Source organism: Falco peregrinus, chromosome 9, assembly GCF_023634155.1.
Source record: "Falco peregrinus isolate bFalPer1 chromosome 9, bFalPer1.pri, whole genome shotgun sequence".
Lineage (NCBI taxonomy): Eukaryota > Metazoa > Chordata > Aves > Falconiformes > Falconidae > Falco > Falco peregrinus.
This window is the reverse complement of record NC_073729.1, coordinates 9,389,253-9,410,612: the sequence shown is the minus strand read 5'-3', so window position 1 is coordinate 9,410,612 and position 21,360 is coordinate 9,389,253. Positions and strand designations below refer to the sequence as shown.

At 40.5% G+C, this 21,360-nt stretch overlaps 2 protein-coding genes across 8 annotated transcripts in view; both read right to left on the bottom strand.

The window, feature by feature from the left end:
* Positions 1 to 7,233, bottom strand: part of ZNF143 (zinc finger protein 143) — a 41,876-nt gene extending 34,643 nt beyond the window's left edge. For 2 of the 7 annotated variants that reach the window (XM_055813482.1, XM_055813486.1), the window contains exon 1: positions 7,112 to 7,227. The gene's annotated coding sequence lies outside the window, so the exon portion shown is untranslated. The other 5 variants (XM_055813483.1, XM_055813489.1, XM_055813488.1 and 2 more) reach the window with 5 other exon arrangements.
* Positions 7,234 to 9,618: 2,385 nt separating this feature from the next.
* The window catches only part of IPO7 (importin 7), a 38,004-nt gene continuing 26,262 nt past the window's right edge, over positions 9,619 to 21,360 (bottom strand). Inside the window, exons 17-25 of the mRNA XM_055814754.1 lie at positions 20,254 to 20,320; positions 20,050 to 20,175; positions 19,641 to 19,738; positions 18,184 to 18,279; positions 16,955 to 17,175; positions 16,644 to 16,849; positions 15,231 to 15,437; positions 14,761 to 14,877; positions 9,619 to 12,590 (exon numbers count right to left, since the gene is read on the bottom strand). Coding sequence (XP_055670729.1) covers positions 12,493 to 12,590; positions 14,761 to 14,877; positions 15,231 to 15,437; positions 16,644 to 16,849; positions 16,955 to 17,175; positions 18,184 to 18,279; positions 19,641 to 19,738; positions 20,050 to 20,175; positions 20,254 to 20,320 — 1,236 coding nt within the window. The 3' untranslated portion in view covers positions 9,619 to 12,492. The remainder of the gene's footprint in view (positions 12,591 to 14,760; positions 14,878 to 15,230; positions 15,438 to 16,643; positions 16,850 to 16,954; positions 17,176 to 18,183; positions 18,280 to 19,640; positions 19,739 to 20,049; positions 20,176 to 20,253; positions 20,321 to 21,360) is intronic.

The following is a 21,360-nucleotide window of genomic DNA, read 5'->3' as shown; positions in this document are numbered from 1 at the left end:
GCATTCTCATGTTTAACAAAGCTGGAGCCCAAAAATCAGTTCAAGTGTGTAGCACAGTAACATAACTAAGGTCTTCCTGAATTAAATACCAGCTGCATTAGTGTGCTTAACAACTGATATGATGGCAAATGCCAGTAATTTCCCCAAACTAGCCTTATTAACAAACATACGTGAAAAATCAAAATTAGTACGTATAATTAACATTCTGGTTAAATATACCTCAACTGAAAATGAATATGCATTACAGTCTCCATGCAAACCATAACTGACAGGCTGAAAAACTGACTAGTCCAGATAAAGTTTTTTTTAAAGGACACAAGCATATAGCTTACCGATTACATGAAGTCATTTGACAGTTGTAAGCTGAGAAATAAAAACATAGCAGAACTAAGGCTCTCTAAACCTTACTTCTGTTCCCACATGTACCTGTGTAACAAACTTTTCTACTAATACACCAGAAATCTGTTGCTGGGTCAGAAACGAAATCTAGATCCTGTGGATGCTTGATCAAATGCTTCAAATAGACAAGACATGGATTTCTTTCTTCATCAACAGCCCCTACCCTTTCCAGTATTTTAGCATTGTATTTAAACATTGATTTCGTGCTATAATCCACACTGACTTTGAGTGAATAAACATAAACTAAATGTTACACACTTCTACATGCTTTCTCCTATAACCTTATTTTACTGTGTTTTTCCAGTCTCTTGTAAAGGGAAGCAAAACATAATTAAACAGTAATTTCCACCACATTAATCGTGCACCGTATAAAATGGAAACAAGGCTGAAATACAGAACACATAAACCTCTACTAAAGAATCTGGTAACAACTGTTGGATTCAAACAGAGGGATAATATATGCAGTTTAATAGCAAATTACACAAGTATTTGTCTAGATAGAAAAGAAGTGTGGTGAATTATGAACCACGGGCTCTAAACCCTGGTTCTGGAGAAGAACCTGATCAAGACTGACAGCACCGTCAACTGCGTAAGCATGACATATACACTCTGAGTGGCAGCACAGCTAACTTGCAGAGACTCATGTTGCCCAAAGAAGAGGTTTGCAGTCAGACTCAAGGCTCCTTTTTACTCTTTTTGCCATATTTCAACCTTTCTGCGCCACCAGAGATACATTCTGATCATAATGCAGTTGAAGACTAATTCACTGCCACAAAGTTTGGTATCTCTTCAGAAATAACATATAAATGCAAGACCAAATTTATCACTGCCATAACCAAGTACAACTCTTTGACTTCTGTGTGAGCAGTGAGAACCAAATTTAGCCTCACATAATTACTTTATGTTCCGACAGTCTTTTCCCCCAAAGTCGTCATCATAACATTCAGTTTACATTGTGAATCCCATCTACAAATTGTGAACGTTGAAAGTATTGTCCAAGATCAATGCTTGCATTTTATTAAAAAAAAATTAACCAATGCAAATAAAGAATGCTTACAAATTCTTACTCTAATATTATGAGATTATGCACATGTGCAATTTCGCACAGCAGGAGTGCTAAGGATGCTATGATTTTCAAATGTATGGCACTTTACAAAATGCAGGCAGATCAGAAAGCCACCCACCAAGTCCTACATATGTGGAGAAGACTCAGGTTGATGCCAAATATGACTGCTCACTTCACAAGTTTCTTGAACATATTATCAATGGAGCTCTACATACAAAGAGTAGCTCCATCAGTATATGCTAATTAAACTCATGCTACATCTCTGGGACAAGCACCTCACCCATCAATGATCACATTTGCCTGGGGCAGTGCTGCTTCTAACCAACCACCCCAACGATGAGCACAGCTTCCTGAGCCAGAGATTTGAAACCAATTTGGGAGTCTTTCAAGAGATCCAATTTCAAAAATCCTGCACAGAAGGTAACAAGCAATTGAGACCCACACAGGTGTACAGACACCCAAGATTCTGAAAAGTTTTATTAAGGTACAAAAAGGTGTACTAATACACCTGGTCAAGGATCAAGGTACTAATGAGACAGTTTTTCTGTCATACAGGTTGTGCATGAGAAAGGGCCACATGATCTGTACCAAAACATCAAATTCAAGTATGACCGAAAACACCCATGCATCAGTCAGAATACTCATGTGTGTGCCTGGAATGGCCTGCAGGCATGCCACAACAGGAACAATGGAACTCACCTACCAAAACAAGCCAGCACCTTTCTCTCAGCTCAGATGGAATTCCTTGCTCAAAGTTAAGAGACTTTTCTTCTCTCTCAGCCAAACTTGGATTATCAATGGTCAGGCATACCTTCTTTGCTCTAACAAATGCCACTTCTTTATTGCAGACTGACTGGTAATAAGTTATTCCTGGTTTAACAGCCAAAGAATTAAGAATAAATAATTATAATGTGCGTGCTCAGAAACTAAATGTTGGGCCTGAGACCAGAAAAAAACTGAACCTAGGACAGGTCATCTGATTTTGTGCTTTATTTAATTTATTTATTATTATATACTTGAAAAATTTAGAACACTTAACAAAGGTGAAAAAAAACCAACCAACTTTAAATAATTTTTCAGCACACATTAGTGAGATAAAGTACTAGATTTCATTCAAAGTGGACTTTCTCCCTGGAAGTCACAAAGTGAGAAACAGACTTAAAGCACTTAACCAATGAACCTATGTGTTTTTAAAACTACTGAATTCTGGGGTTTGTTTTTTACCATCAAGTATATAAACACAAAATACTGGCTATATAAAGGAGGCATCCACATGATGCATGTCAGAATTTTAAACAAATTACTCCTAGAAGTGAGCAGTAATGCCTATCTGCAGTAAAAACAAAATTTTTTAAAAAAGAGACAGTTAACTTCTGAAGCACTGCAGGTGGCTGCTTAATCCTCAAATCATCAAACCTCTGGTTATATTGCTGAACTTTTAAAATAAAACAAGGTATACATAGTGAACAGGTGAACACTTAAGGGCTAAAAAACTGAAGGAAATTGAGACCAACTATTTCTATCAATGTTTTACTTTCGTGTCAAACAGACTTCTCTTTTAATTGTCAGAAATCACAAAAGTATCTCATGTACATCACCAAAACAATTAATCCTGGCTGTGCCCCTTCAAAACCTGCAAATCCACTGAGACTGCCAATAAAACTGGGAATTTTGAGTAGGTTGTTCTGTGTGGTTATGAGTTAATTAGTAAGCTGATAACTACATTACAGATGTATCAGTATTAGCCATGACAGTTAACAACAGTGTTTTAGTCTATGCTTGTATTTCAGGAACTAAACGCATAACCTACTGAATTGCTAAACTACACCCTGAATTAAAAAAAAATAATTAAAAAATAAACCAATTACAAATGTGAATTGAAAAACTGTACATCGACATATATTCTAAGAAACCGTAATACTAAGTTAGCTCACTAGGAATATACCTAAGATATGGACAACACTAACGAACTTGCAAATACAGACCCATCTTCCAACTCTAGAGAAGTCTGTCATCAGAAATGAAGTCCAAGAGAATTAAGCAGCTAACACAATTTTCCACTCATGAAGCATATACAGAGAAAAACATTCAGCGGACAATAAAATATAAACTAAGGGAAGCACTAAGCAGTTGTAAGTGTAACTCTGACATCAACTTTCAGTGTCACAGAAATTGCTGGAACTGTAAATTCCCTTCAAAACTGAGAACGTTTATTTAACAAGTGTTATCTTGGTGGAGCAAAGTACAATCCCACCGTACAATTAAAAAAGCAGCGTAACCCAGAAAATTTTAGCAGACTGAGCCACTGAAAGCATTCACCAATTTACTCCAATTCCATTTTTGGTAACTGATCAACAATTCCTGGTGCACAGTGAGAGGACCAAAACCATATTCCCTTAAGTAAATACAATGAAGAGCAGGTCAAATTACAGCCTTAAGGTACAGGCAGAACCCCATAAACCCCACTGTGCCAAGATGGCTTGCAAGGCTTCCTTCTCCTCCTGCCCCAGAAATGCGGTGTCCATGGACAGGCACCCCCGTCATATTCCTCACTCCGCAATACCTATGCACACCTCTACTTACAGGAACTTGCATTTCAGAGCTGAATTCTCGAATTCCTGAACAGGTGGATACTCTTCTGATCACAATCCATCTGAGGGGTCCATAAGCTAAGCAGAAACCTTCCTTCAATTTTTTGGAATCTTTTCTGGCAAAACGCACAGGAATAGACTACCCAATTCATGCTCTGTTTACCAGGTGCACCAATTTCCTTGGAGCACAGAAGATATGAAAAAACAATCTGCCCACCTATTAATGCAGAAAGAGCAGAAAGCATGCTGTTAAGCTGTAGAAATGTGCAAGAGATGTGACAACACAGGAAAGAAGCCAGTGGCAAGGAAAGGCAAACAAAGGTTGGCTTAGGATGCTATGGTATGTACATACACGTCAGAGGCAGCAGGAGTTACAAAAGACGGCGTGGGAAGCAGAAATCACGGAGATGATCAAAGAAGAGGGTACAAGTCAAAATGCAGGCAGGAAAGACTAATGAAGGAGCTGGACTACAAAAGCACTGAGACAAGTCAGATCTTCCTGGTGAGTATTTTCATCCCGTCCATCACAATGCCTGAAGCTGGAAGAATTGCCCCGATTATAAGGAGTATGCTGTTTGCTTTGTGTGTGGAAACTCGGCCAAATTCAGCTAAGCCCTACGCTTTGGAAAACAAATCGTTTCACACTTGCCAACTAAGGACTCCTCAGAATTTAGTAACAGTGTTTCTCAAAGACTCCACCTATGTTGAGCATGTTTTAACCCAAAACTCTTAAGGCCAAGACTTAATGCAACAGCAAGGAAAGCTCAAAATCCTGCACTCTAAAGGAATCCCAAGTACACTGTTAAGAGAAGCAACCCAGTCCAAAACTGTTATCTTTTCAACACAATCTACACATTTTATAGAGGCCAATACGTAAGTGGTGCACACACACACAATGTTTTAAGGAATGCCCGAAAAAGATGGTGTCCAAGGAGAGACCATTACCACCACCAAACTTAAACTGAGGAACCCTCAAGCCTAACCCCTCCGCACACCCCACAGATCTGTGGGCCAGCCGGCAGCCCCCGTGCCGCCAGCACGGCTGTGAGTAGGCAGAGAAGCAACAGCCTGCTGCTGCTTAGACCTGTCCACTGCCCAAACTCCTACCAACTCCCTTCTCCTGGACAGCAAAACACGCGCCAGCAGCAGGCTGCTGAGCTGAAGCAGTACATAATTTGAGATACTCTAGAGACAAAAACAAATTTACAGACTAATTTTGGCACCCGTTACCAGGGACTATTCATCATTTTATTACTGCTGCTCCCATCTCCTCCAAGAAAAGGGACTGCCAGCTCATGACAGAAGTATTTTGATGTTTAAGCATCAAATGCTACACAGGCATGAAGACAGAGCAAAGCCTGCATGACTTTCCAGCTACGGAAACTTTTACACTTGCTCAAGCATCTGCTTTATTTAAGCCTTTAATGTAAGGCAAAATAACTCTTCCTCAGATAGGATACTAGAAATGAAACATTATTTCGTTACAGTAATGACAGCGGTTTATGTAAATTATGCAACGTGAAATAATTTCTCAAAGCTGTTCAGATGTTTATTTTTACATCTCATTCAAGCTGCAATTATTACCAAAACAATGATCTACTACTTGACTACATATTCCCGAGTTTCATTTTCTGCAGTGATTCAGATGAATAGCTTCTGACATACATACAGCTTAAAAGCTCACATCTTTAATGCATGAAATACAAAGAAACAAGCCATGAAAATATGGTTATATTGTACTGTGCCATTATAAAGCTGTATGGCAATATGCTCACAGACAGAAGCTAAAATACACTACTGCACACACTGCATCCCTGAAAAAGCTACTGGTTAAGGACAAACAAATTTAATTTTTCAGGTACAATCACCTTGAAGCTATGACAGAAATATCTGTTATATAGTCCCCTAAGCTGTAACAGATTTACAACACCCAAAGCAGAACCCTGAGGAAACAGTATGACAAGGGAAAATGTTTTCTTTGAAAGATTGTGAGGTTGAAGTAGAAACACAAATAGCATTCCTTAAATGTACTGGTATCGCTCTGCATGTAATGTCAAATGTATTTCTTTGCCAGTTTGAAATAAACCCTTAAAAGATTTTATACATAACCTGAGCTGCTCAACCATAGGCTTGTTTTAACAGAAAATTTAAGTTGCATGGAAGTCCCATTTTTTTCTTGATGAACGAGCACCGCAAATAAGACCTTAACAGAAAATAAAAGAACTTTGCGTTATTGCAGATTTTTCTAGAGCAGCTTCTCGCTATCCTGTTCTAGACAAGTTCTAGCCAAGAAAAGCTGAAGGAAACGATCAGAGCAGGCTATAAACCGCTTAAAATGCCTCTGCAAGGTATGCTGGTGAGCAGAGAGGAGGCGAACGAAACCAGGCGATTCCAGCGGCCGGGGGCGAGGCCCGCACCGGAGCTCAGCACCGCCGGCAGCAGCGGCTCCGCGCCAGGGCGGCGCTCTGCTCCTCCAGCGGCGGGCGCGCCGGGCCCGGCAGCTCTGCGGGCAATTGTTCTAAGGCCGCCCCGCAAGCCCGCCCGCCGCCAGGGCTTAAGTCCCACGTTCAAAGGGAAAATAAGAAAATGCAAAAATGAATCAAGACCCCAGATCCGCGGCGGGGCGGGAGCGGGGCAGGGCGCATGCCAGTGCCCCCTCGCCGCACCGCCCGCCGCCGGCAGCCCCCGCCCGTGACGCAGCGGCTAACGGGCCCGGGCCCGCGAGGGGGCGGCCAGAGTGGGGGTGGGGGTGGGGGTGAAGCGGCCGAGGCCCGGGGGGCGGCGGGGGCCCGGCCCGGCATGCCGGCGGGCAGGCCCGGCGCGGGGGGAGGGGCCGGGCGGCGCGGAGCGGGCGGCGGCGGAGCCGCGGCTTTATTCGTGTGGGTCGGTGCCGGCGCTGCCCGGCTGCCCCCGCTCGCTGCCCCGCACCGCCTGCCTGCGCGCGGCTGGGCGGGCGAGGCCCGGCGCGGCGGCCCGGCCCGGCGCGGCGGCCCCAGCCGGAGATGGCGGTGGTTAGAATAAGGCACACTGGGTAAAAACACATTTATATACTAACCTCGCCGAGAAATTTTCCAACAATTCCTCCGTCCGACCACCATGCACCAGGACAGGAAACGGCCGCCTCAGCGCCCGCCCGCCTCAGCGCCGCCCCGAGCCGTGCGGGCGGGTCTGGCGCCCAGCGCTACCTCCGCTCCTATTGGGCGCGCCGCGCCGTGCGTCACCGCCTCCGCTCGCCATTGGGCGCCTCCAGGCCCCGCGCCAATGCCCATTGGCTAGGCGCCCGCGGCTCCGCCCCGCGGCTTCATGGCGTCTCAGTTATGCTGGGTTCGGGGCCGCCGCCGCCGCCATTTTGTACCGCGGGGAGTGAGGCGTTAGTGCGTCAGCGGGGGAGCGAAAGAGCTGGGCGCCATTTCCTTCCCCGGGGAGGGTGCCTGGCCGCGGGGCGCTCGGGCACGCCACCGGTGCCTTGGCGGGGGCTGCGGGGAGGGAGGAAGCGAGGGTGGGGGACTGGACGCGACCCGAGGCGCCTGCCCCCGGCAGTGCAGCCGGCCCCCTGCGGCGGGGACGGAGCGGCGCGGCCCGGGGGAGGCGGCCGTCTGGAGCTGGGGCGCCGGCGGGGAGGGCCTCCCGGCTCGGCCGCGCGTTGTCCGCAGGTTCCGGCCCCGCCGGCGCGGCCCCCAGGGGCGGCCCCGGGGCTTCGGGCTGAGCCCGGACCAGACGGCGCGGAGGCCGCGGAGGGGCTGCCCGCGGCGGGGCGGCCGCCCTGCCCCTCTCCAGCCGCCGGGCGCGGCATCTGCGGCTGCCGTTCCAGCCCAGCTCCTGCGGCTAAGGACTGATCTTAGAGCTGTGCCCGAGAATATTTATCCTTCCGTGAGTTTTAGGTATCGCAACGTGTAGCAGTCCAACACCAGCTCCACAGGCAATTAAAGGCCGTTACAGCTATTTTGGTAGGTGATTTTTCAAGAAACCCCCCCTGTGCTGTTAACATGAGCCATCACCATGACAGGACAACATGCCCAGCTCTGTAGGGCTTACTTGACCTCTCTGATCATGGCTGATATAAAAGCATGTAAGAATTTTTAGCTCAAACTCCAGAATAATAGTTGTGAATTCTTGCAGTTGTACAAACAGCCAAAAATTGCGTATTCCCTGAACAGGCCTAATAGTTTCCCTTCCTGTTTTGTAATTGGAAACTTTCACCCAAAATACAAATTCCAGCCATCATTTTGATTTGAAGTATAGTAACAGCGAAATAGCCAAGATAAAACTGCTTTGCCTTTACCAACTCCTTTACAATAGTTTACTTGTTACCCTCTCTGTCAAATCCTACAACTTGGTATTTCCCATTCTGAAGTGCAAAGCAATGACATGCCATTTAAGATAAATAAGGTACATGCTGATTACAAAGTAACTAATAATCAGCACCATACCTCCAGCCCAACCTTTTCCACATTCCTGGTTCTGGGCATGTGGAAGGTCCTGCAGAGCACAGGGAAGAGAAGAACTTGGCTCTTGCTTTTATAGTGCACAACAACATTAATAGAGCACCTTGGACATTCCAAGGTTTCCTCACATTTTGACAAACTGAGGTTAAAATTTGCATAGTGTATTGAAAAGAAATGTGGAAGTGTAGCGAGTACTCTTCCCAACTACATTTCTTGAAATAAACCAAATGCCCACTTCTGCACACATTTTCAGAAGCAGTATTCATCCACTGCTGATCCTATACCAAAGATATAAACTAGGTAGCCCAAGTCATGGAAGACTGGTAAAGTCTTAAATCACGTAGAAAGTCTGGACCAGCGTTACCTGAACTTGGCCACATTTATTTAAATCAAAGCCTACAGGTAAACAATGCTGGGAGTTGAATAAGCACACAGGGAGCATCAGCAGGCGCGTGGCTGCCTATGGTAGGAACTGCTTAAGTACAAAGTGCTTACAGTTTGAGCAGTATCCCAAGGGAGTTACAGGGGCACAAATGCAGATGCAGGAAATGAAAATGGTTAGTAAGAGATACTACTTACAAGGACTGAAAGGGAACCTGACAGAAACATGGAAACATAAAACATGCTGAGAAGCTTCATGTTTTTATCATCAAGATAACAACAGGAAAAAAAATTTCCCTTAGAAAAAAATCAACCCATAAAACTTAGCAGGTATCAATTACTAGGCACAAGTAAAATCATCTGCATGTTTATTGTCAGGTATTCAGTAATTAATCCATTGCAGCCTTCTTGAATCTTGCAGTAGTAATTCTAGGCTACAAGAGATTTGAATAGAGCTCTGCTGTACTACGCTGACACCTATTAGTAATTCTTTTAATGTACCAATTTAGGAAAAAAGGGCATTAAATTTATCCAATATGTCAACGCGTTAAAAAATAGTCTATGACATAAGCCTTTTATGTTTTCACGCAGTTAAGAGAACTGTGGTCATGCCTAACATTTGCTGGAAGAAATATTCTAGGGAGGCAAGTACAAACCTTAGAGCTACTACAACAGGACTCCAAAGTACTGTAAGAGTACAGCTACATTCAAAACACCACACTGAAATAAGTGAAGATAAGGATTTGCTTTAGATGTTTATTAATCCAAGGAGATCTTCCATAATAGAAAAAACAGAGGCTTTTAAATTTCCCAGCTCTTCCTTTAGAGTTGCATTATCCTTGAAAATGGAACGGATAAGTGCAAGTTCTAGGAGGAAGATCAATTTTAAATTTGACATGAGTGTATCACTGAAATTGATATATTGCATCACAAAATGCACTATCACCACCAACAACAATGCAAAATTGTTTTGCAATTTATATAAATACATTTCTTGGAGCAAAGGAAAGCAAAGTTCTAGATCCATTCTTAAAAAAGATGCTCCTTGCTAACCAGTCTAGCGACACATAAAAGCACCCTTGAAGTAAGACTGTATTCCTCACACCAAGATAAAATTATTCCCTTGACTTGTGACTTGAAAAATGTAACTGTTCCAGAAATGACAACAGCACTACAGTTGGTGATTTTCCCCTCTTTTTTTCATCTGCTTTGTCTGTAAGAGCCTTCTCACTGCTGCTATCACATCTTCTGCCATGAGGCAGGAGTGTCTCATCTGTACTAAAAGGTTCTCTTACATTTTTGGGGTATGTATAACAAGATGAGCAGATATCCAACAAGCAGATGTTAAAAAATTATGTCAAACTGGGCATTTTTCAAGGTCAAGGAATGCACAGGAAAAGGCATGCTGTAATTATGTCTGTCACCTTTTTCTATAAAAATAAAACCTTGTCTAGAGATTACTTTGAGGCCGGAGTACACCTGTACGTGCTCATGAATTACACATTTACAAAAAACCCAGTTCTGCTATATGTACTTGGCCAGTCAGTTAAAGATTCAAAACTACTACCGTGGTTCTCATACCACTACTATAATGGATACTCTGATTCAAGGCTTAATTTTTTTAGGCTTTTTCACATCAGGCGCAATATCCATCCTTTTAAATCCACAATTTGCTTTTAAAGTATCCCTTTGGTATTTGGCTAGGGCAACATGGCATTACAGTCCTGGCTCAGTCTCTCACATTAGCACTCTGTGTGCAGGGAATTCTTTGCCGAAGGAAGGCAGACCAGAGAGGAGTGACTGGAAAAGCCCATGACACACCTGCCCAGAGAAGCGCTAGCGGGTGTGCAGCAAATGGAAAGCAGAGCATGGTGCTGGTCAGCTCATCAAGGAAACCCCAAACCACCAACTCCTGCTACTCTGCTAATGCAAAAAAACCACACCACACAAACCAATTTTCTCAAGACTGCATTTTGAGTATCATAATATATATATATGTGCATTTCATTTTTACAGATATAAACTCAGTTTATTTTTAACCTGTATTTAAATTTTGGAGGCTTACATTAAATTAAGGTAGGATGTTTAATATCAATTGTAACAGCAGGTGACATTTTTATATAAAAACAGCCAAAAGAAAAAAAAAACCCCAAAATACAACAAACCAAACATTTGATTTAAAAGACCTGACACCAATGATCTCAAGGCAAGATCAAAAACCTTTGAATTTTTGCTTTTAGAAAAGAAAAAGGGGGCATTTAAGCCAACCCGTTCACAGCATCTCCCTGCTGGCTTCTTCATACAGTGGTTTTGATAGTGGTCCCAGAGGGAACTGTATTTTGCCTCTCTAGCTAAAATACTAGTTACTATAGCAACTTTGAAGGAAGAAAATTGTGGCTTCAAAAATGAAAGATTGGCAAAACTTCAAATACAGTCTGGATCAGGCAGACAACAGCACACACTAATGCTGGGAGTGCAAAAAGAGGGACAATGAAATGCAGGGTAGTGCACCTGCACTACCACGTGCTGGAAAGATGATTTTGCAAAATTAGGTGTGGGAAACTATTCATACGTCATAGCCCAGATTAGCCAAATCAAACTGTGTTTTTAACAGATTGCATATATATATAGATGTTTCATCCACACACTTCAGTCGACTCAAGAGCAGAACTTCACACCTTATTTACCTGCTTCAGGTAACTTATTCCTCAGTTTTTACAGTACACATTTGTATCCAAATTTCACCTTGTACAGTGAGATCTTTAAGAAAAACAAAGGACACAGAGGGTGTTGCTATTTTTTTTTTTAGCAGCAATGAAATATCACTAACCCCTTTTTACATAACCGAATTCAAGTCACAACCAGAGGTGACTGCACCACAAAGTCACCAGGTACAAAACTGCTAGTTCATTTTAAATTAATAACTCGAAATTATTTTCCCCAATACATCCCTTATTTTTTATTTTTATTTTTTATAAACAGCAAACATTTTGCTATTTTTGTACATAGGCTAGCAGGCTTGTTTCAATATGAAAGTGCTAATTCATTTACAGATTTATCAGTTATGTAGTGCTACATTAAGTGTCCAATATTCTACATATGAACAATCTTGATATATGGAAATGATGAAGATTAAGTAAGGCTATCTGATTACCTTATCTTATTTACATTAAAAGAATAGACACCCAATAGGAAGGGAGAAAAGGGAAATAAATCGGGCAAATACTCATACCGCCACAGGTGTAAAAATTAAGTCTGCCTTCTAGCTTGTACTGTAAATGAGACATTTTAAATAGTCCTGCAGCCCATGCCTAATTTTTTTTCCTCAGAAAAAGAAAAGCTGTGTTCATGACATCTCCTCTTGATTTCCGATTTCCAAAGTGTGTCATTTGAAGCTTTAAATTCAGATTCTTCCTATCTTCAAAAAAACCTCTGGTTTGCTTTCCAGTATTAGGTTGCATGATCAGGTCCCACTTCTGGGGCTTTTGTCCAATCTATTTATCAATTAGTTTAGAGTGAGTTGTAGATAACATGAACCAGTTCTGGAACCACTATTGGGAGGAACACAAGCTCTTCACTACAATCACACAGTAGCAGGAAAAGTGATAATTCAATTCATTCCTGGGGCAGGGCCTCCAAAATTAAATGAAGTTGGCACAACTGGAGCATTGAATTTGTATCCTCCATGCTTTTCAATCATTTTGGATTCTAAAACAAAACAAAAAACAGAAGGAAGATATTTTAGTGTGTGTGTAGGGGGGAAGACAGATAGGATCGTGACTGACCATTCTGAGTCTTTCAGAGATGCAGGTTTAACCTGGGATTACCCAACAAAGTAATCAGCACCCACAAAGTGGAAATGTGCCAGGCCCCAAACAACAGACGGATTGGGTTTTTTTTTTATTTTAATCTCTCAATATTGTTACAGCTATGCTTAAGTGAATTTATATTTTAAAAAGCCCACACTCTAGCTTTTGGACTCAGGTATGTAATTTTTGTATTTCAGAAACAGGACCTGAATGAATGCCGGACTTCTAAACTTGCCAACAGGCACCTAATTCTTTCTGATTAACACTAACAGACTTTTTAGTCAAATCAGTAACAGAGCACATGTACAAAAAAGCAGTACAGAGATACCAGCTGAATCACACAAGCATTTCCTCACCCATACGCAAGCAGGTAATTGGGAGTTTAGGTTACTAGACCAAATAACATAACTCTAAGAGAAAACTACTAAGTTTATCATTTTTCATTTTCAACTATACCTTAAGTAAGATCTTTAGGCATCTGAGGTCCACATACCCATCCCTATAACTTACAGTGATACTTAAGCTATTTGGTTTTACTAGCTGCATAGCCCATCCTTCACAGAGTACTGTAAGACTGCTTTTTACAAGCTCTAATATATGAACAACTAAAAATTAGGTTGGTAATTTAGGTTGTACCTTTACTACAATCTAGATAATGCAGAAAAAGGTTTGTATTATTCCCAGGTCAAGACAACAATGCTTACTCAAGTCTTACTTCTTGTCTAAGAGCTTTCTTCTACCTCAAAATAGCTAGAGTCTCTCTTTCTGGGAACACAGGACAGCTCATTATCTAGAGGATCTGCATTTTGTCTCTGTTTCTTTGGAAACAGGCCAGGAAAATGTTGCCATAGCTGATGGCGAACAGGGGGAGAACGTGACCTGGGGAGCATCCATTTGTTCCTTCCCAGCTCCGCAGCACACAGAAGACATTATCTCTTAGCTTATGGAAATTCTTCTTAGCTACATTAATGAAATAATTACATTCCAAACCCTTCTAACAGGACGTCTCCATGCTTGCTAGGTAGCCTAAACAGAGTATCAGTATGCTGGGACAGCACACGTTAATTTCCTAAGCATCTAGTTGCTGAAGTTAGACTTCATAATTTGAACCTAGCTTGCTCTATGAATAAGCAGCTAAAAAAAACAACAAAAAACCCAACCACCAACCCCCTTCTTTTTCATAAAATGCACGCATATATAATCTCATCACTATGACATCTAGTGCTTGACAGGGGTCACAGTGAAACTCTATTTTATACCCATTATAAGTGGATCATTCTGGACACTTACAAGCTTTGTGAGGTAATTTAGGCTGTTTTCTGACATAAAACTACTTACAAAACATACATTCTTACTACCAATCTTTCTATTTAAAGATTTCTGAACTTCTGTTTTGAAACATTTTGTAGTAATTGCTCAATAAGATGCAGGATATGAGACTGGACTGGTCACTCAACAATCAGCCTTGACTTTAGCAAGTGACATATATTGACTTACTCTCAAACACCTGCGAAAACTTGCACAACGAAAGAAAAACTGAGGAACTGCCCACTTCCTATATTTTTAAATCTGTATTAAAGAAAAACAATCTGAAATATTTACTAGGCTTAATGATGTAGCTTTACAGATGGATACTACTTCCATAAATGGCATTCCCCCACCCACAAAATCATGGTCCATCCCAGGTGGACTAAGTCATATCAGGAAATAATTTATCAGCCACTTCATGTGTATGTCACCGTACCTAGAGTCCATCCACCTTCAGGTTATCAATTCCATTGTTTTCAAATCCAAACAATTATGACAAATATTCTTTTATTTACTTGGCCACTTAAGACATTTCTATCATTCCTTACATCTGCAGTACGTCATACAATTTGTGCATTGAGGCTTTGTGACCTGACAATCTCAAGAGCTTTCAAACACCTCTGGAATGCAGAACAACCCTGCTTTGATGAAGACGTTATCAGGCTTGAATTATACGCATTTTCTGTATTATGCTTCTTGAGTCTATAAACAGCATTCAAACAGCAAAAGAAGCAATTAATGGTATAAAGGGGGGAAAATACCATGTGCTGCCCGCCTCTGATCTGCCAGAGTTGCTATGTCCTGCAATTGTTTTCTTTGTTCTTCACTAAGACCCTGTGTCAAAGCTTGGTACCATACAGGGTTACGATTCTGAATTGCTGCAAAAGAAAACATAAGCAAAAAAGCATTTTTTAAAACATGCTGTAACTCAAAGCTTACTAACTCACTGCCATTTTAATCCAAATAATATTCTGCTAGGGTTACATAATTCAAGATGTTTAGAAACACTAAGACAAGGTCTGACCTCTTCCCTCCCACCATAAATTCATTCAGGTGTCCCCCCTTACTCTGTAAGTTTAACCATGTTTCCCCTTCCCAAAGCAAGAACTTGTTTGAAGCACATATTGGAAAGCTCGTTCAGAAGCTTTCAAAAGGTTCTAACCGACAACAGTATACACTAAAATTAAGTTATATTTTAACTTGCTGGCCAGAAAAGGAAATAGTTACTTACTCTGAAAAATTGTTTTAAATATCTGATATTCATCAATAGGGTTGTCTTCATCATCAATAATTGTGGAATAGCCTTCTAAAGCAGTCTCTTCAGCATCATCTTCTTCCCAGTCTTCATCATCTCCATCTTCACCTGCCTGTTTTGCTAGAATTTCTAGATATTCTTGACCATCCTCATCAATGTCATCTTCATCACTCCCCAATTCCTCTGAGTTAAATATCATACACAAAAAAAGTTTCAAGAATATGAAGAACAACTCTTTAGGAAGATGGCTAATTATGAACAACAGGCATTGGAACTGGTAACAGTGTAACGCAGAGTGCAAAGGGGGAAGCTCATTCAACTCCTCTCCTAGTGTCATGGCTCCCCCCCAAGACCCTCTTCCCTCACTTATGCCAACTGTGTTAAGTGGGAAAGGAAAATTTCATTGTCATAAAAATGTGTATAGAAAAACGTATTTACAGATAGTTTGGAACAGCACTTGATAAAACTTTAAGTAAAGCAATATTCATGCTCTACAGAAAGTTTGAAATAATTTGATGAAAGCATTTTTAAAGGTACATTCAAAAGGGCTGTTGAAAAGAATGCTTGATAAATAGAAAATGTAACAGTACAAATAATGTACCATGACAACGGTCTGGAGAGTCCAGAATTCAACAGCAGTGATCAAAGAGTACCCGGGTTTTAAGCAGATAGATGAAAGCCAAAAGGTATTGAGTGTGGAAAACTGTTCCAAACAATCACTCAGCAAAGACACCAGGCTGATAACAGGAAGATAGAAAGAGGGATCAAGAGCTCAAAGCTTAAGCAGAGTATAGGCAAGGTGGAAGAAAGAAGTATGGGGAAGTTGCAGGTAATACTGAACTTCATATAAAGAAGACGGCAAAAGATGTGACAGTTTGTGAAATAACTGTATGAAGAAGAAAGTTGATAAAGGCTGATGAAGTTGAGACTATCTTGGTTTGGGGTGCCCGGGGCAGGGGGAGGAATCACAAGAACCTTAATCTTCAATACACAGCTAAACAGCAGCAGCTCATGTGACTGTTCGTAATGCGTAGTCCAAACTGTACGACGGATTAGAAGGATTCCTGGGAACTCCTTCTACTGACTCTTACCATCACTCAAATGGGAAACATGCCCCAGTAACAACTCCTTTCAGCAATGACAGCATCCTCACACAAAAGCTAGCTTGATGTAACTTTGCAGCAACTCAGCCTAGGAAGTTAGTTTTTTTTAAGAGGGACTGGAAAGTAAGCCAGATATACTTGAAAGTCATTAAGAGATGTCCAGTGTTCTACTGCAGCTTTTGATTTTTGGAATTGGGGAACTCTGAAGAATTCCACAAAGGAACTCTGCATCTCCATCAGAAAAAATGAAAACTACAAAGCAACAGTGGTGTTTCAGTTTTCGTACCTGTTTCCTCATCTTCTTCAGCTTCGTCATCATCATCGCTGTCATTTTCATGCTCTGCATGACAGGCATATGCTCTTTTCAATCCATTAAATAAAAGGATAAAAGCTGGCAGGATCTGGCCAGCAACTTGATTTAAAACCTGTGGTATTTGCTCCAGATCAATAAGAGCACACAAGCCAAGCACACACATCTTTCTGTCATGAAGTCTACAAAACAAAAGAGCACAAAAGTTGCAAGTTTTGTTACGATTCACAACCAGGTAATATAGAGGTGTATTACAGAGCAAAATCTTCACAAGTAGAAATGCTTACCCCAAGAAACAGTCCACATCATTAAGCCACTGTGTTATGAAGTGATTAGTGACAGGCTCCACATTATTGGGAAAACGAAGATTTTCCAATGTATTTAATAGTAAATGAGGATTGTAATACAAAGCAGCTATGGCAACCTGGAGGCACATTGTTCGCAGTTCACTGGTTTTGACTTCTCTGGTCAATCTTTCTAATGCAGCTTCCACAAATAAGGGTATGCACTGAAGAGCAAGAACAGTTGCAAATTTAGTGGTCAAAAATAGTGTTTTGTTCTCTATGTCACAGTGAAGTTGAGAAAGAGCATAAAATCAGTCTGGCATATAAATACAGGTGGCATAAAACGGGAATAGTTTTTAATTGCTAGCAGAAGTCATATACAAAGATGAAATAAAAAAGTGAAAAATGCAATCTGCTCTGAGCACATGGATTTTGTGACATCATGCACTGTAGATTGTGTAGATGCACTATAGAACATCCTGGTTCTATAATCTTGTGTTTAAAAAAAATGAAAAAAATAGAGAAAATGTGTACACTATGGAGTCCAGAAAAATCAACTTAGTCATTTTTTTGATATCCACAACAAAATCAAGAGATACGACTAACATTCCAAGAAAACAGCTATTCAAAGAAGTCGTCTCTTTAGAGATGCCACACTGGAAAAAAATTGTTATAAAAGATTTTTCTTTCACATAAATTAAAGTTTCCAGGGACCATATCCACAAGTATTTAAAAGCATGCAGAAAATGTTTAAATAGCTATTAGGAAGTGCTTGTCATGTACACAGCAGAAGCACGCAGAATAATCTCCCAAATTTCAACTAAGTCCCCGGTTCCTCTACGACATTAACTGGGATTCTAGGAACTGCATTTTTATTCTTATTTATTTCAAGGCTATTAACTTGACAGATTGAAAAATTTTAATGAATATCCACTAGAATTACTTAGAATATAATTAATCTATTTTTTAAAATCAAGATGCTCCTAAACCAGTCCTCTTGAAGATTCAAGAAAACACTTGAGTTGCGCAGAGTCCTAAACTCTGGAGACAAAGTGTGCAGTATCTCTGCAGTGCTGTCAACTGAGTAACACTGAAGTACAAGACAGGATGATTAGTCACGCTACACAAACTTCTCAGAATGGGACTCACATTAACACATAATCAATCTGTATTGGAGAATAAAATCTTTTAAAAACTAATTACTAGTTATAGCAACCAAAGTTATTACCAACCTGATCAATGCCACGCCCTTTACACTGAAGAATAATTACTTCTAACAGCTTTGCTGCATGACATTCTGCATCTTCTCCAGCAACTCCTGTGAGGACCTGAAAAATAACAATTACTGTTGATGATATCCCTTCAAGAACTATTTTTTATATAGTGGCTTTGCTTTGAAAAGCTGATCTAAGTCTACCCACCCTGATGCAATGCTAGAATAAACTTCCATCAGTGAAGCAGCCAAATCGATAGCAGTGCCTCAGTGTCATGACTAGAGACTGAAACACTGCTGCATGCGGGTGAAACTAATTTGCATGTACAAATACTCAATAACTTCATGGACGCAGAGCTTATAATAGTAATGGTATAAGCATCACCTGCCATTTTGCAAATGTTTACTTCAATACACAAAACAAAATTTTCTTATGCATTCGTGTACTGAATTTTGTAAAAAATGATAGTTACAAATTTGGGATATCCAGTGGGAGACCACACAATACCTAAAATTTCTGTGTTAAAAATTCACTGTGCTCAGCTATTAAAACACTAATCACTAAGATGTTATAACAGACTAATTTTCTTTTTCATATAAATAAAACTTTCAAGTATTTACAATCAGCCAATCAGCCCAGGTTTCAAATAAAGGCTGGCAAGAATTATTCACTTTAATTTTTAAACATCTTCAAAGGAATTACTCGGGAAATACCAAGGGCAGGGTATCTAACAGTTCACCATTGTTCTTACGTAGAGACAACACATGATATCCCCACAGATGACGACTAGAGATTATAAAATATTAACACCATCATAAAGAAGCATTCATTTCCTCACATCAGGCTAACATTTTGGAAAGCTTTGTATTCTACATATTGATTGGATTATGAAAGCCCAGTTGGCAGCTACCTATAACACACAAGGAGCTGAGAAGCTAAGTTAAATCCAGAAACACTGCCCAAGAGACTGGAACAAGTCAGAATGACTGCATTCTGCTCCCAGCTTTCATCACTGACTTGGGATGAACTTGGGAAAATAACTTCCTATTCCTGTCCTTCTACTTTCCTCCCTCACTTGTTTTAGCCAATAGATTTAAGACCTTTAGCATAATACAGTATGTGGTACCCTAGCCACAGTGAGGCTACACATCTCAAATAAAAGAAACCATCTACCTTTTGCAATACGTGTATGTTTTGCATGCCCATATACACGAAACCCTGTGTTGTTTAATCTGCTTTTATTGTGCATCATTTATTCTTCCCTTTCAGCAAAAGCATCTATCCGAAATGTGGTGCAATCTCTTTAAATTTCTCTGCAACAACTTGCAGAGAATCACAGAGGATGTTAATGCATAATGCTTTAAGAGCAGACATCAAAATTCTTCAGTTTCACAGTCTGATGTGGAAGAGTACCCAGTTTAGCTGTATTACTTGAGAGATCACAGGTTTTCTTTATCACAAAGGAATCTACTTACCTTCTTGCACATACTGTAGATCATTTCAAGATATTTGGTGTCTGACAGAAGTGTATCTGTATCAACAGTAACATAATTATGCAAGAGAGGCATCATGTCTGCATCAAGAGAAGAATGATCAGTTAGATATTGTTTGCATGTTTTATTAGACGAGCTGTTAAAATCAGGTTGACATCTACGTATTAAAAGTTAATTACAGTTCTTGCTTAATGTTTGCCAAGATAAGTGCATATCTACTCATAGATGCTTTAGCCAAACAGGTCTGGTTGCAGCAACAGCAGAATAAAATACTTCAAGCCTAAGCTCACTTCAGTGCTCTCCTAACATTTCAATCAAGATGCAGTTCACTGTATGGTGGAAATCACATATATGAAACCATTTGGCTTTCTGATTTATTTGTATTACTTACCGGTAAAATAATCAAAGCCATCCTGCTGAAAGACTTCAAAAACAAGAGGAAGAAGCTGCCACATTTGCGCAGAAACTTGCTGACAGGTCAGACTATGAGCCAAGGAAAAGATCTCCTCGTAGAACTCTAAAACAAAGATAACCTAGGTAAATTTAATGCCAATCCCATACACCTAAAAAAATAAACCAACAAAAACACAGATACCTAATACATGCTGCTGCAGAACTGTTCCAATCACTTGCAAACAGATCCCTTCCAGCTGCTGGGTAATCTGAAAGAAAATTTGTTACTATTTTCAATACTTTGGAGTTGAAACACGTTTTAAAATAAAATTCCTCAAAGCAGTTTCTAGTTATCCAATATAGTCTTCTCAAAACAATTCCAAATTTCTCATATTCTAGCGCACTAAATGCAAAAGGAGCCGCACTCTTAGTTAAGGTTTTGTAAGATAACTTCTAATACAAGGTGGTTTGGGAATATTCTTTGACTATTGCAGAATCTCATCATACAGTTTCCTTTAAAAAGAAAAGCCTGACAGTAACCCTACGCAACAGTTCAGTCCCATTAAAACACATTAAGTAAATTTATATATCAAAAGGGTAAGCAACAGAAGCTGCAGGAAATATCTGCTGTTCCAGAAAAGTGAATTTCAAAAAAACCCAAAACCAACCAAAACACAACACACACAAAACCAAACAAGTATCAAACCGCCTCCCAAACCTAGCCTGGGATATTCATAAAGTATGTGGACAGTTTAAATACTGGTCTACAGATTCAGACACTCTTCCCAATTAGTATTTATTAAGTTCATGGAACAGCTAACAAAACAGACATTAACCTATTTAGGGCACTCACCTTGCATATGGACAAGTAAGGGTTGGGTTTCTGGTCTTAGCTATGCAGACCAAGATTTGAGACTAACCAGCTAAATAATTTAACTCTTGCAATACTGGTCATCCTGCGTGACATGTTTCTAAATATAAACATTTACTGATCAACATTTTAGAGTTGAGTACCTCAAGACGAGCATATTGGTACACAAACTTTTCACTTAGATAGGAAGAATTTGCTGACAAAAATAAGCACAGGAAAAGCTTGCTGAGCAGCTTTAGCAACAAGTAAATGAACCAAACTGGTCCTTGGTTTATTGCATGGCAGCACCGGATTCCACCCTTGGGCATTCAAAGTTTGTATTATGCTGCTTCCATAGTAAAGTCTTCAGAGCCCTGAGAGTCCAAATTATTACTGAACTGTCTAATCACCAAAAAACTATCATGTATTTATCAAAAAACAGTAACTGAATAAGTCAAG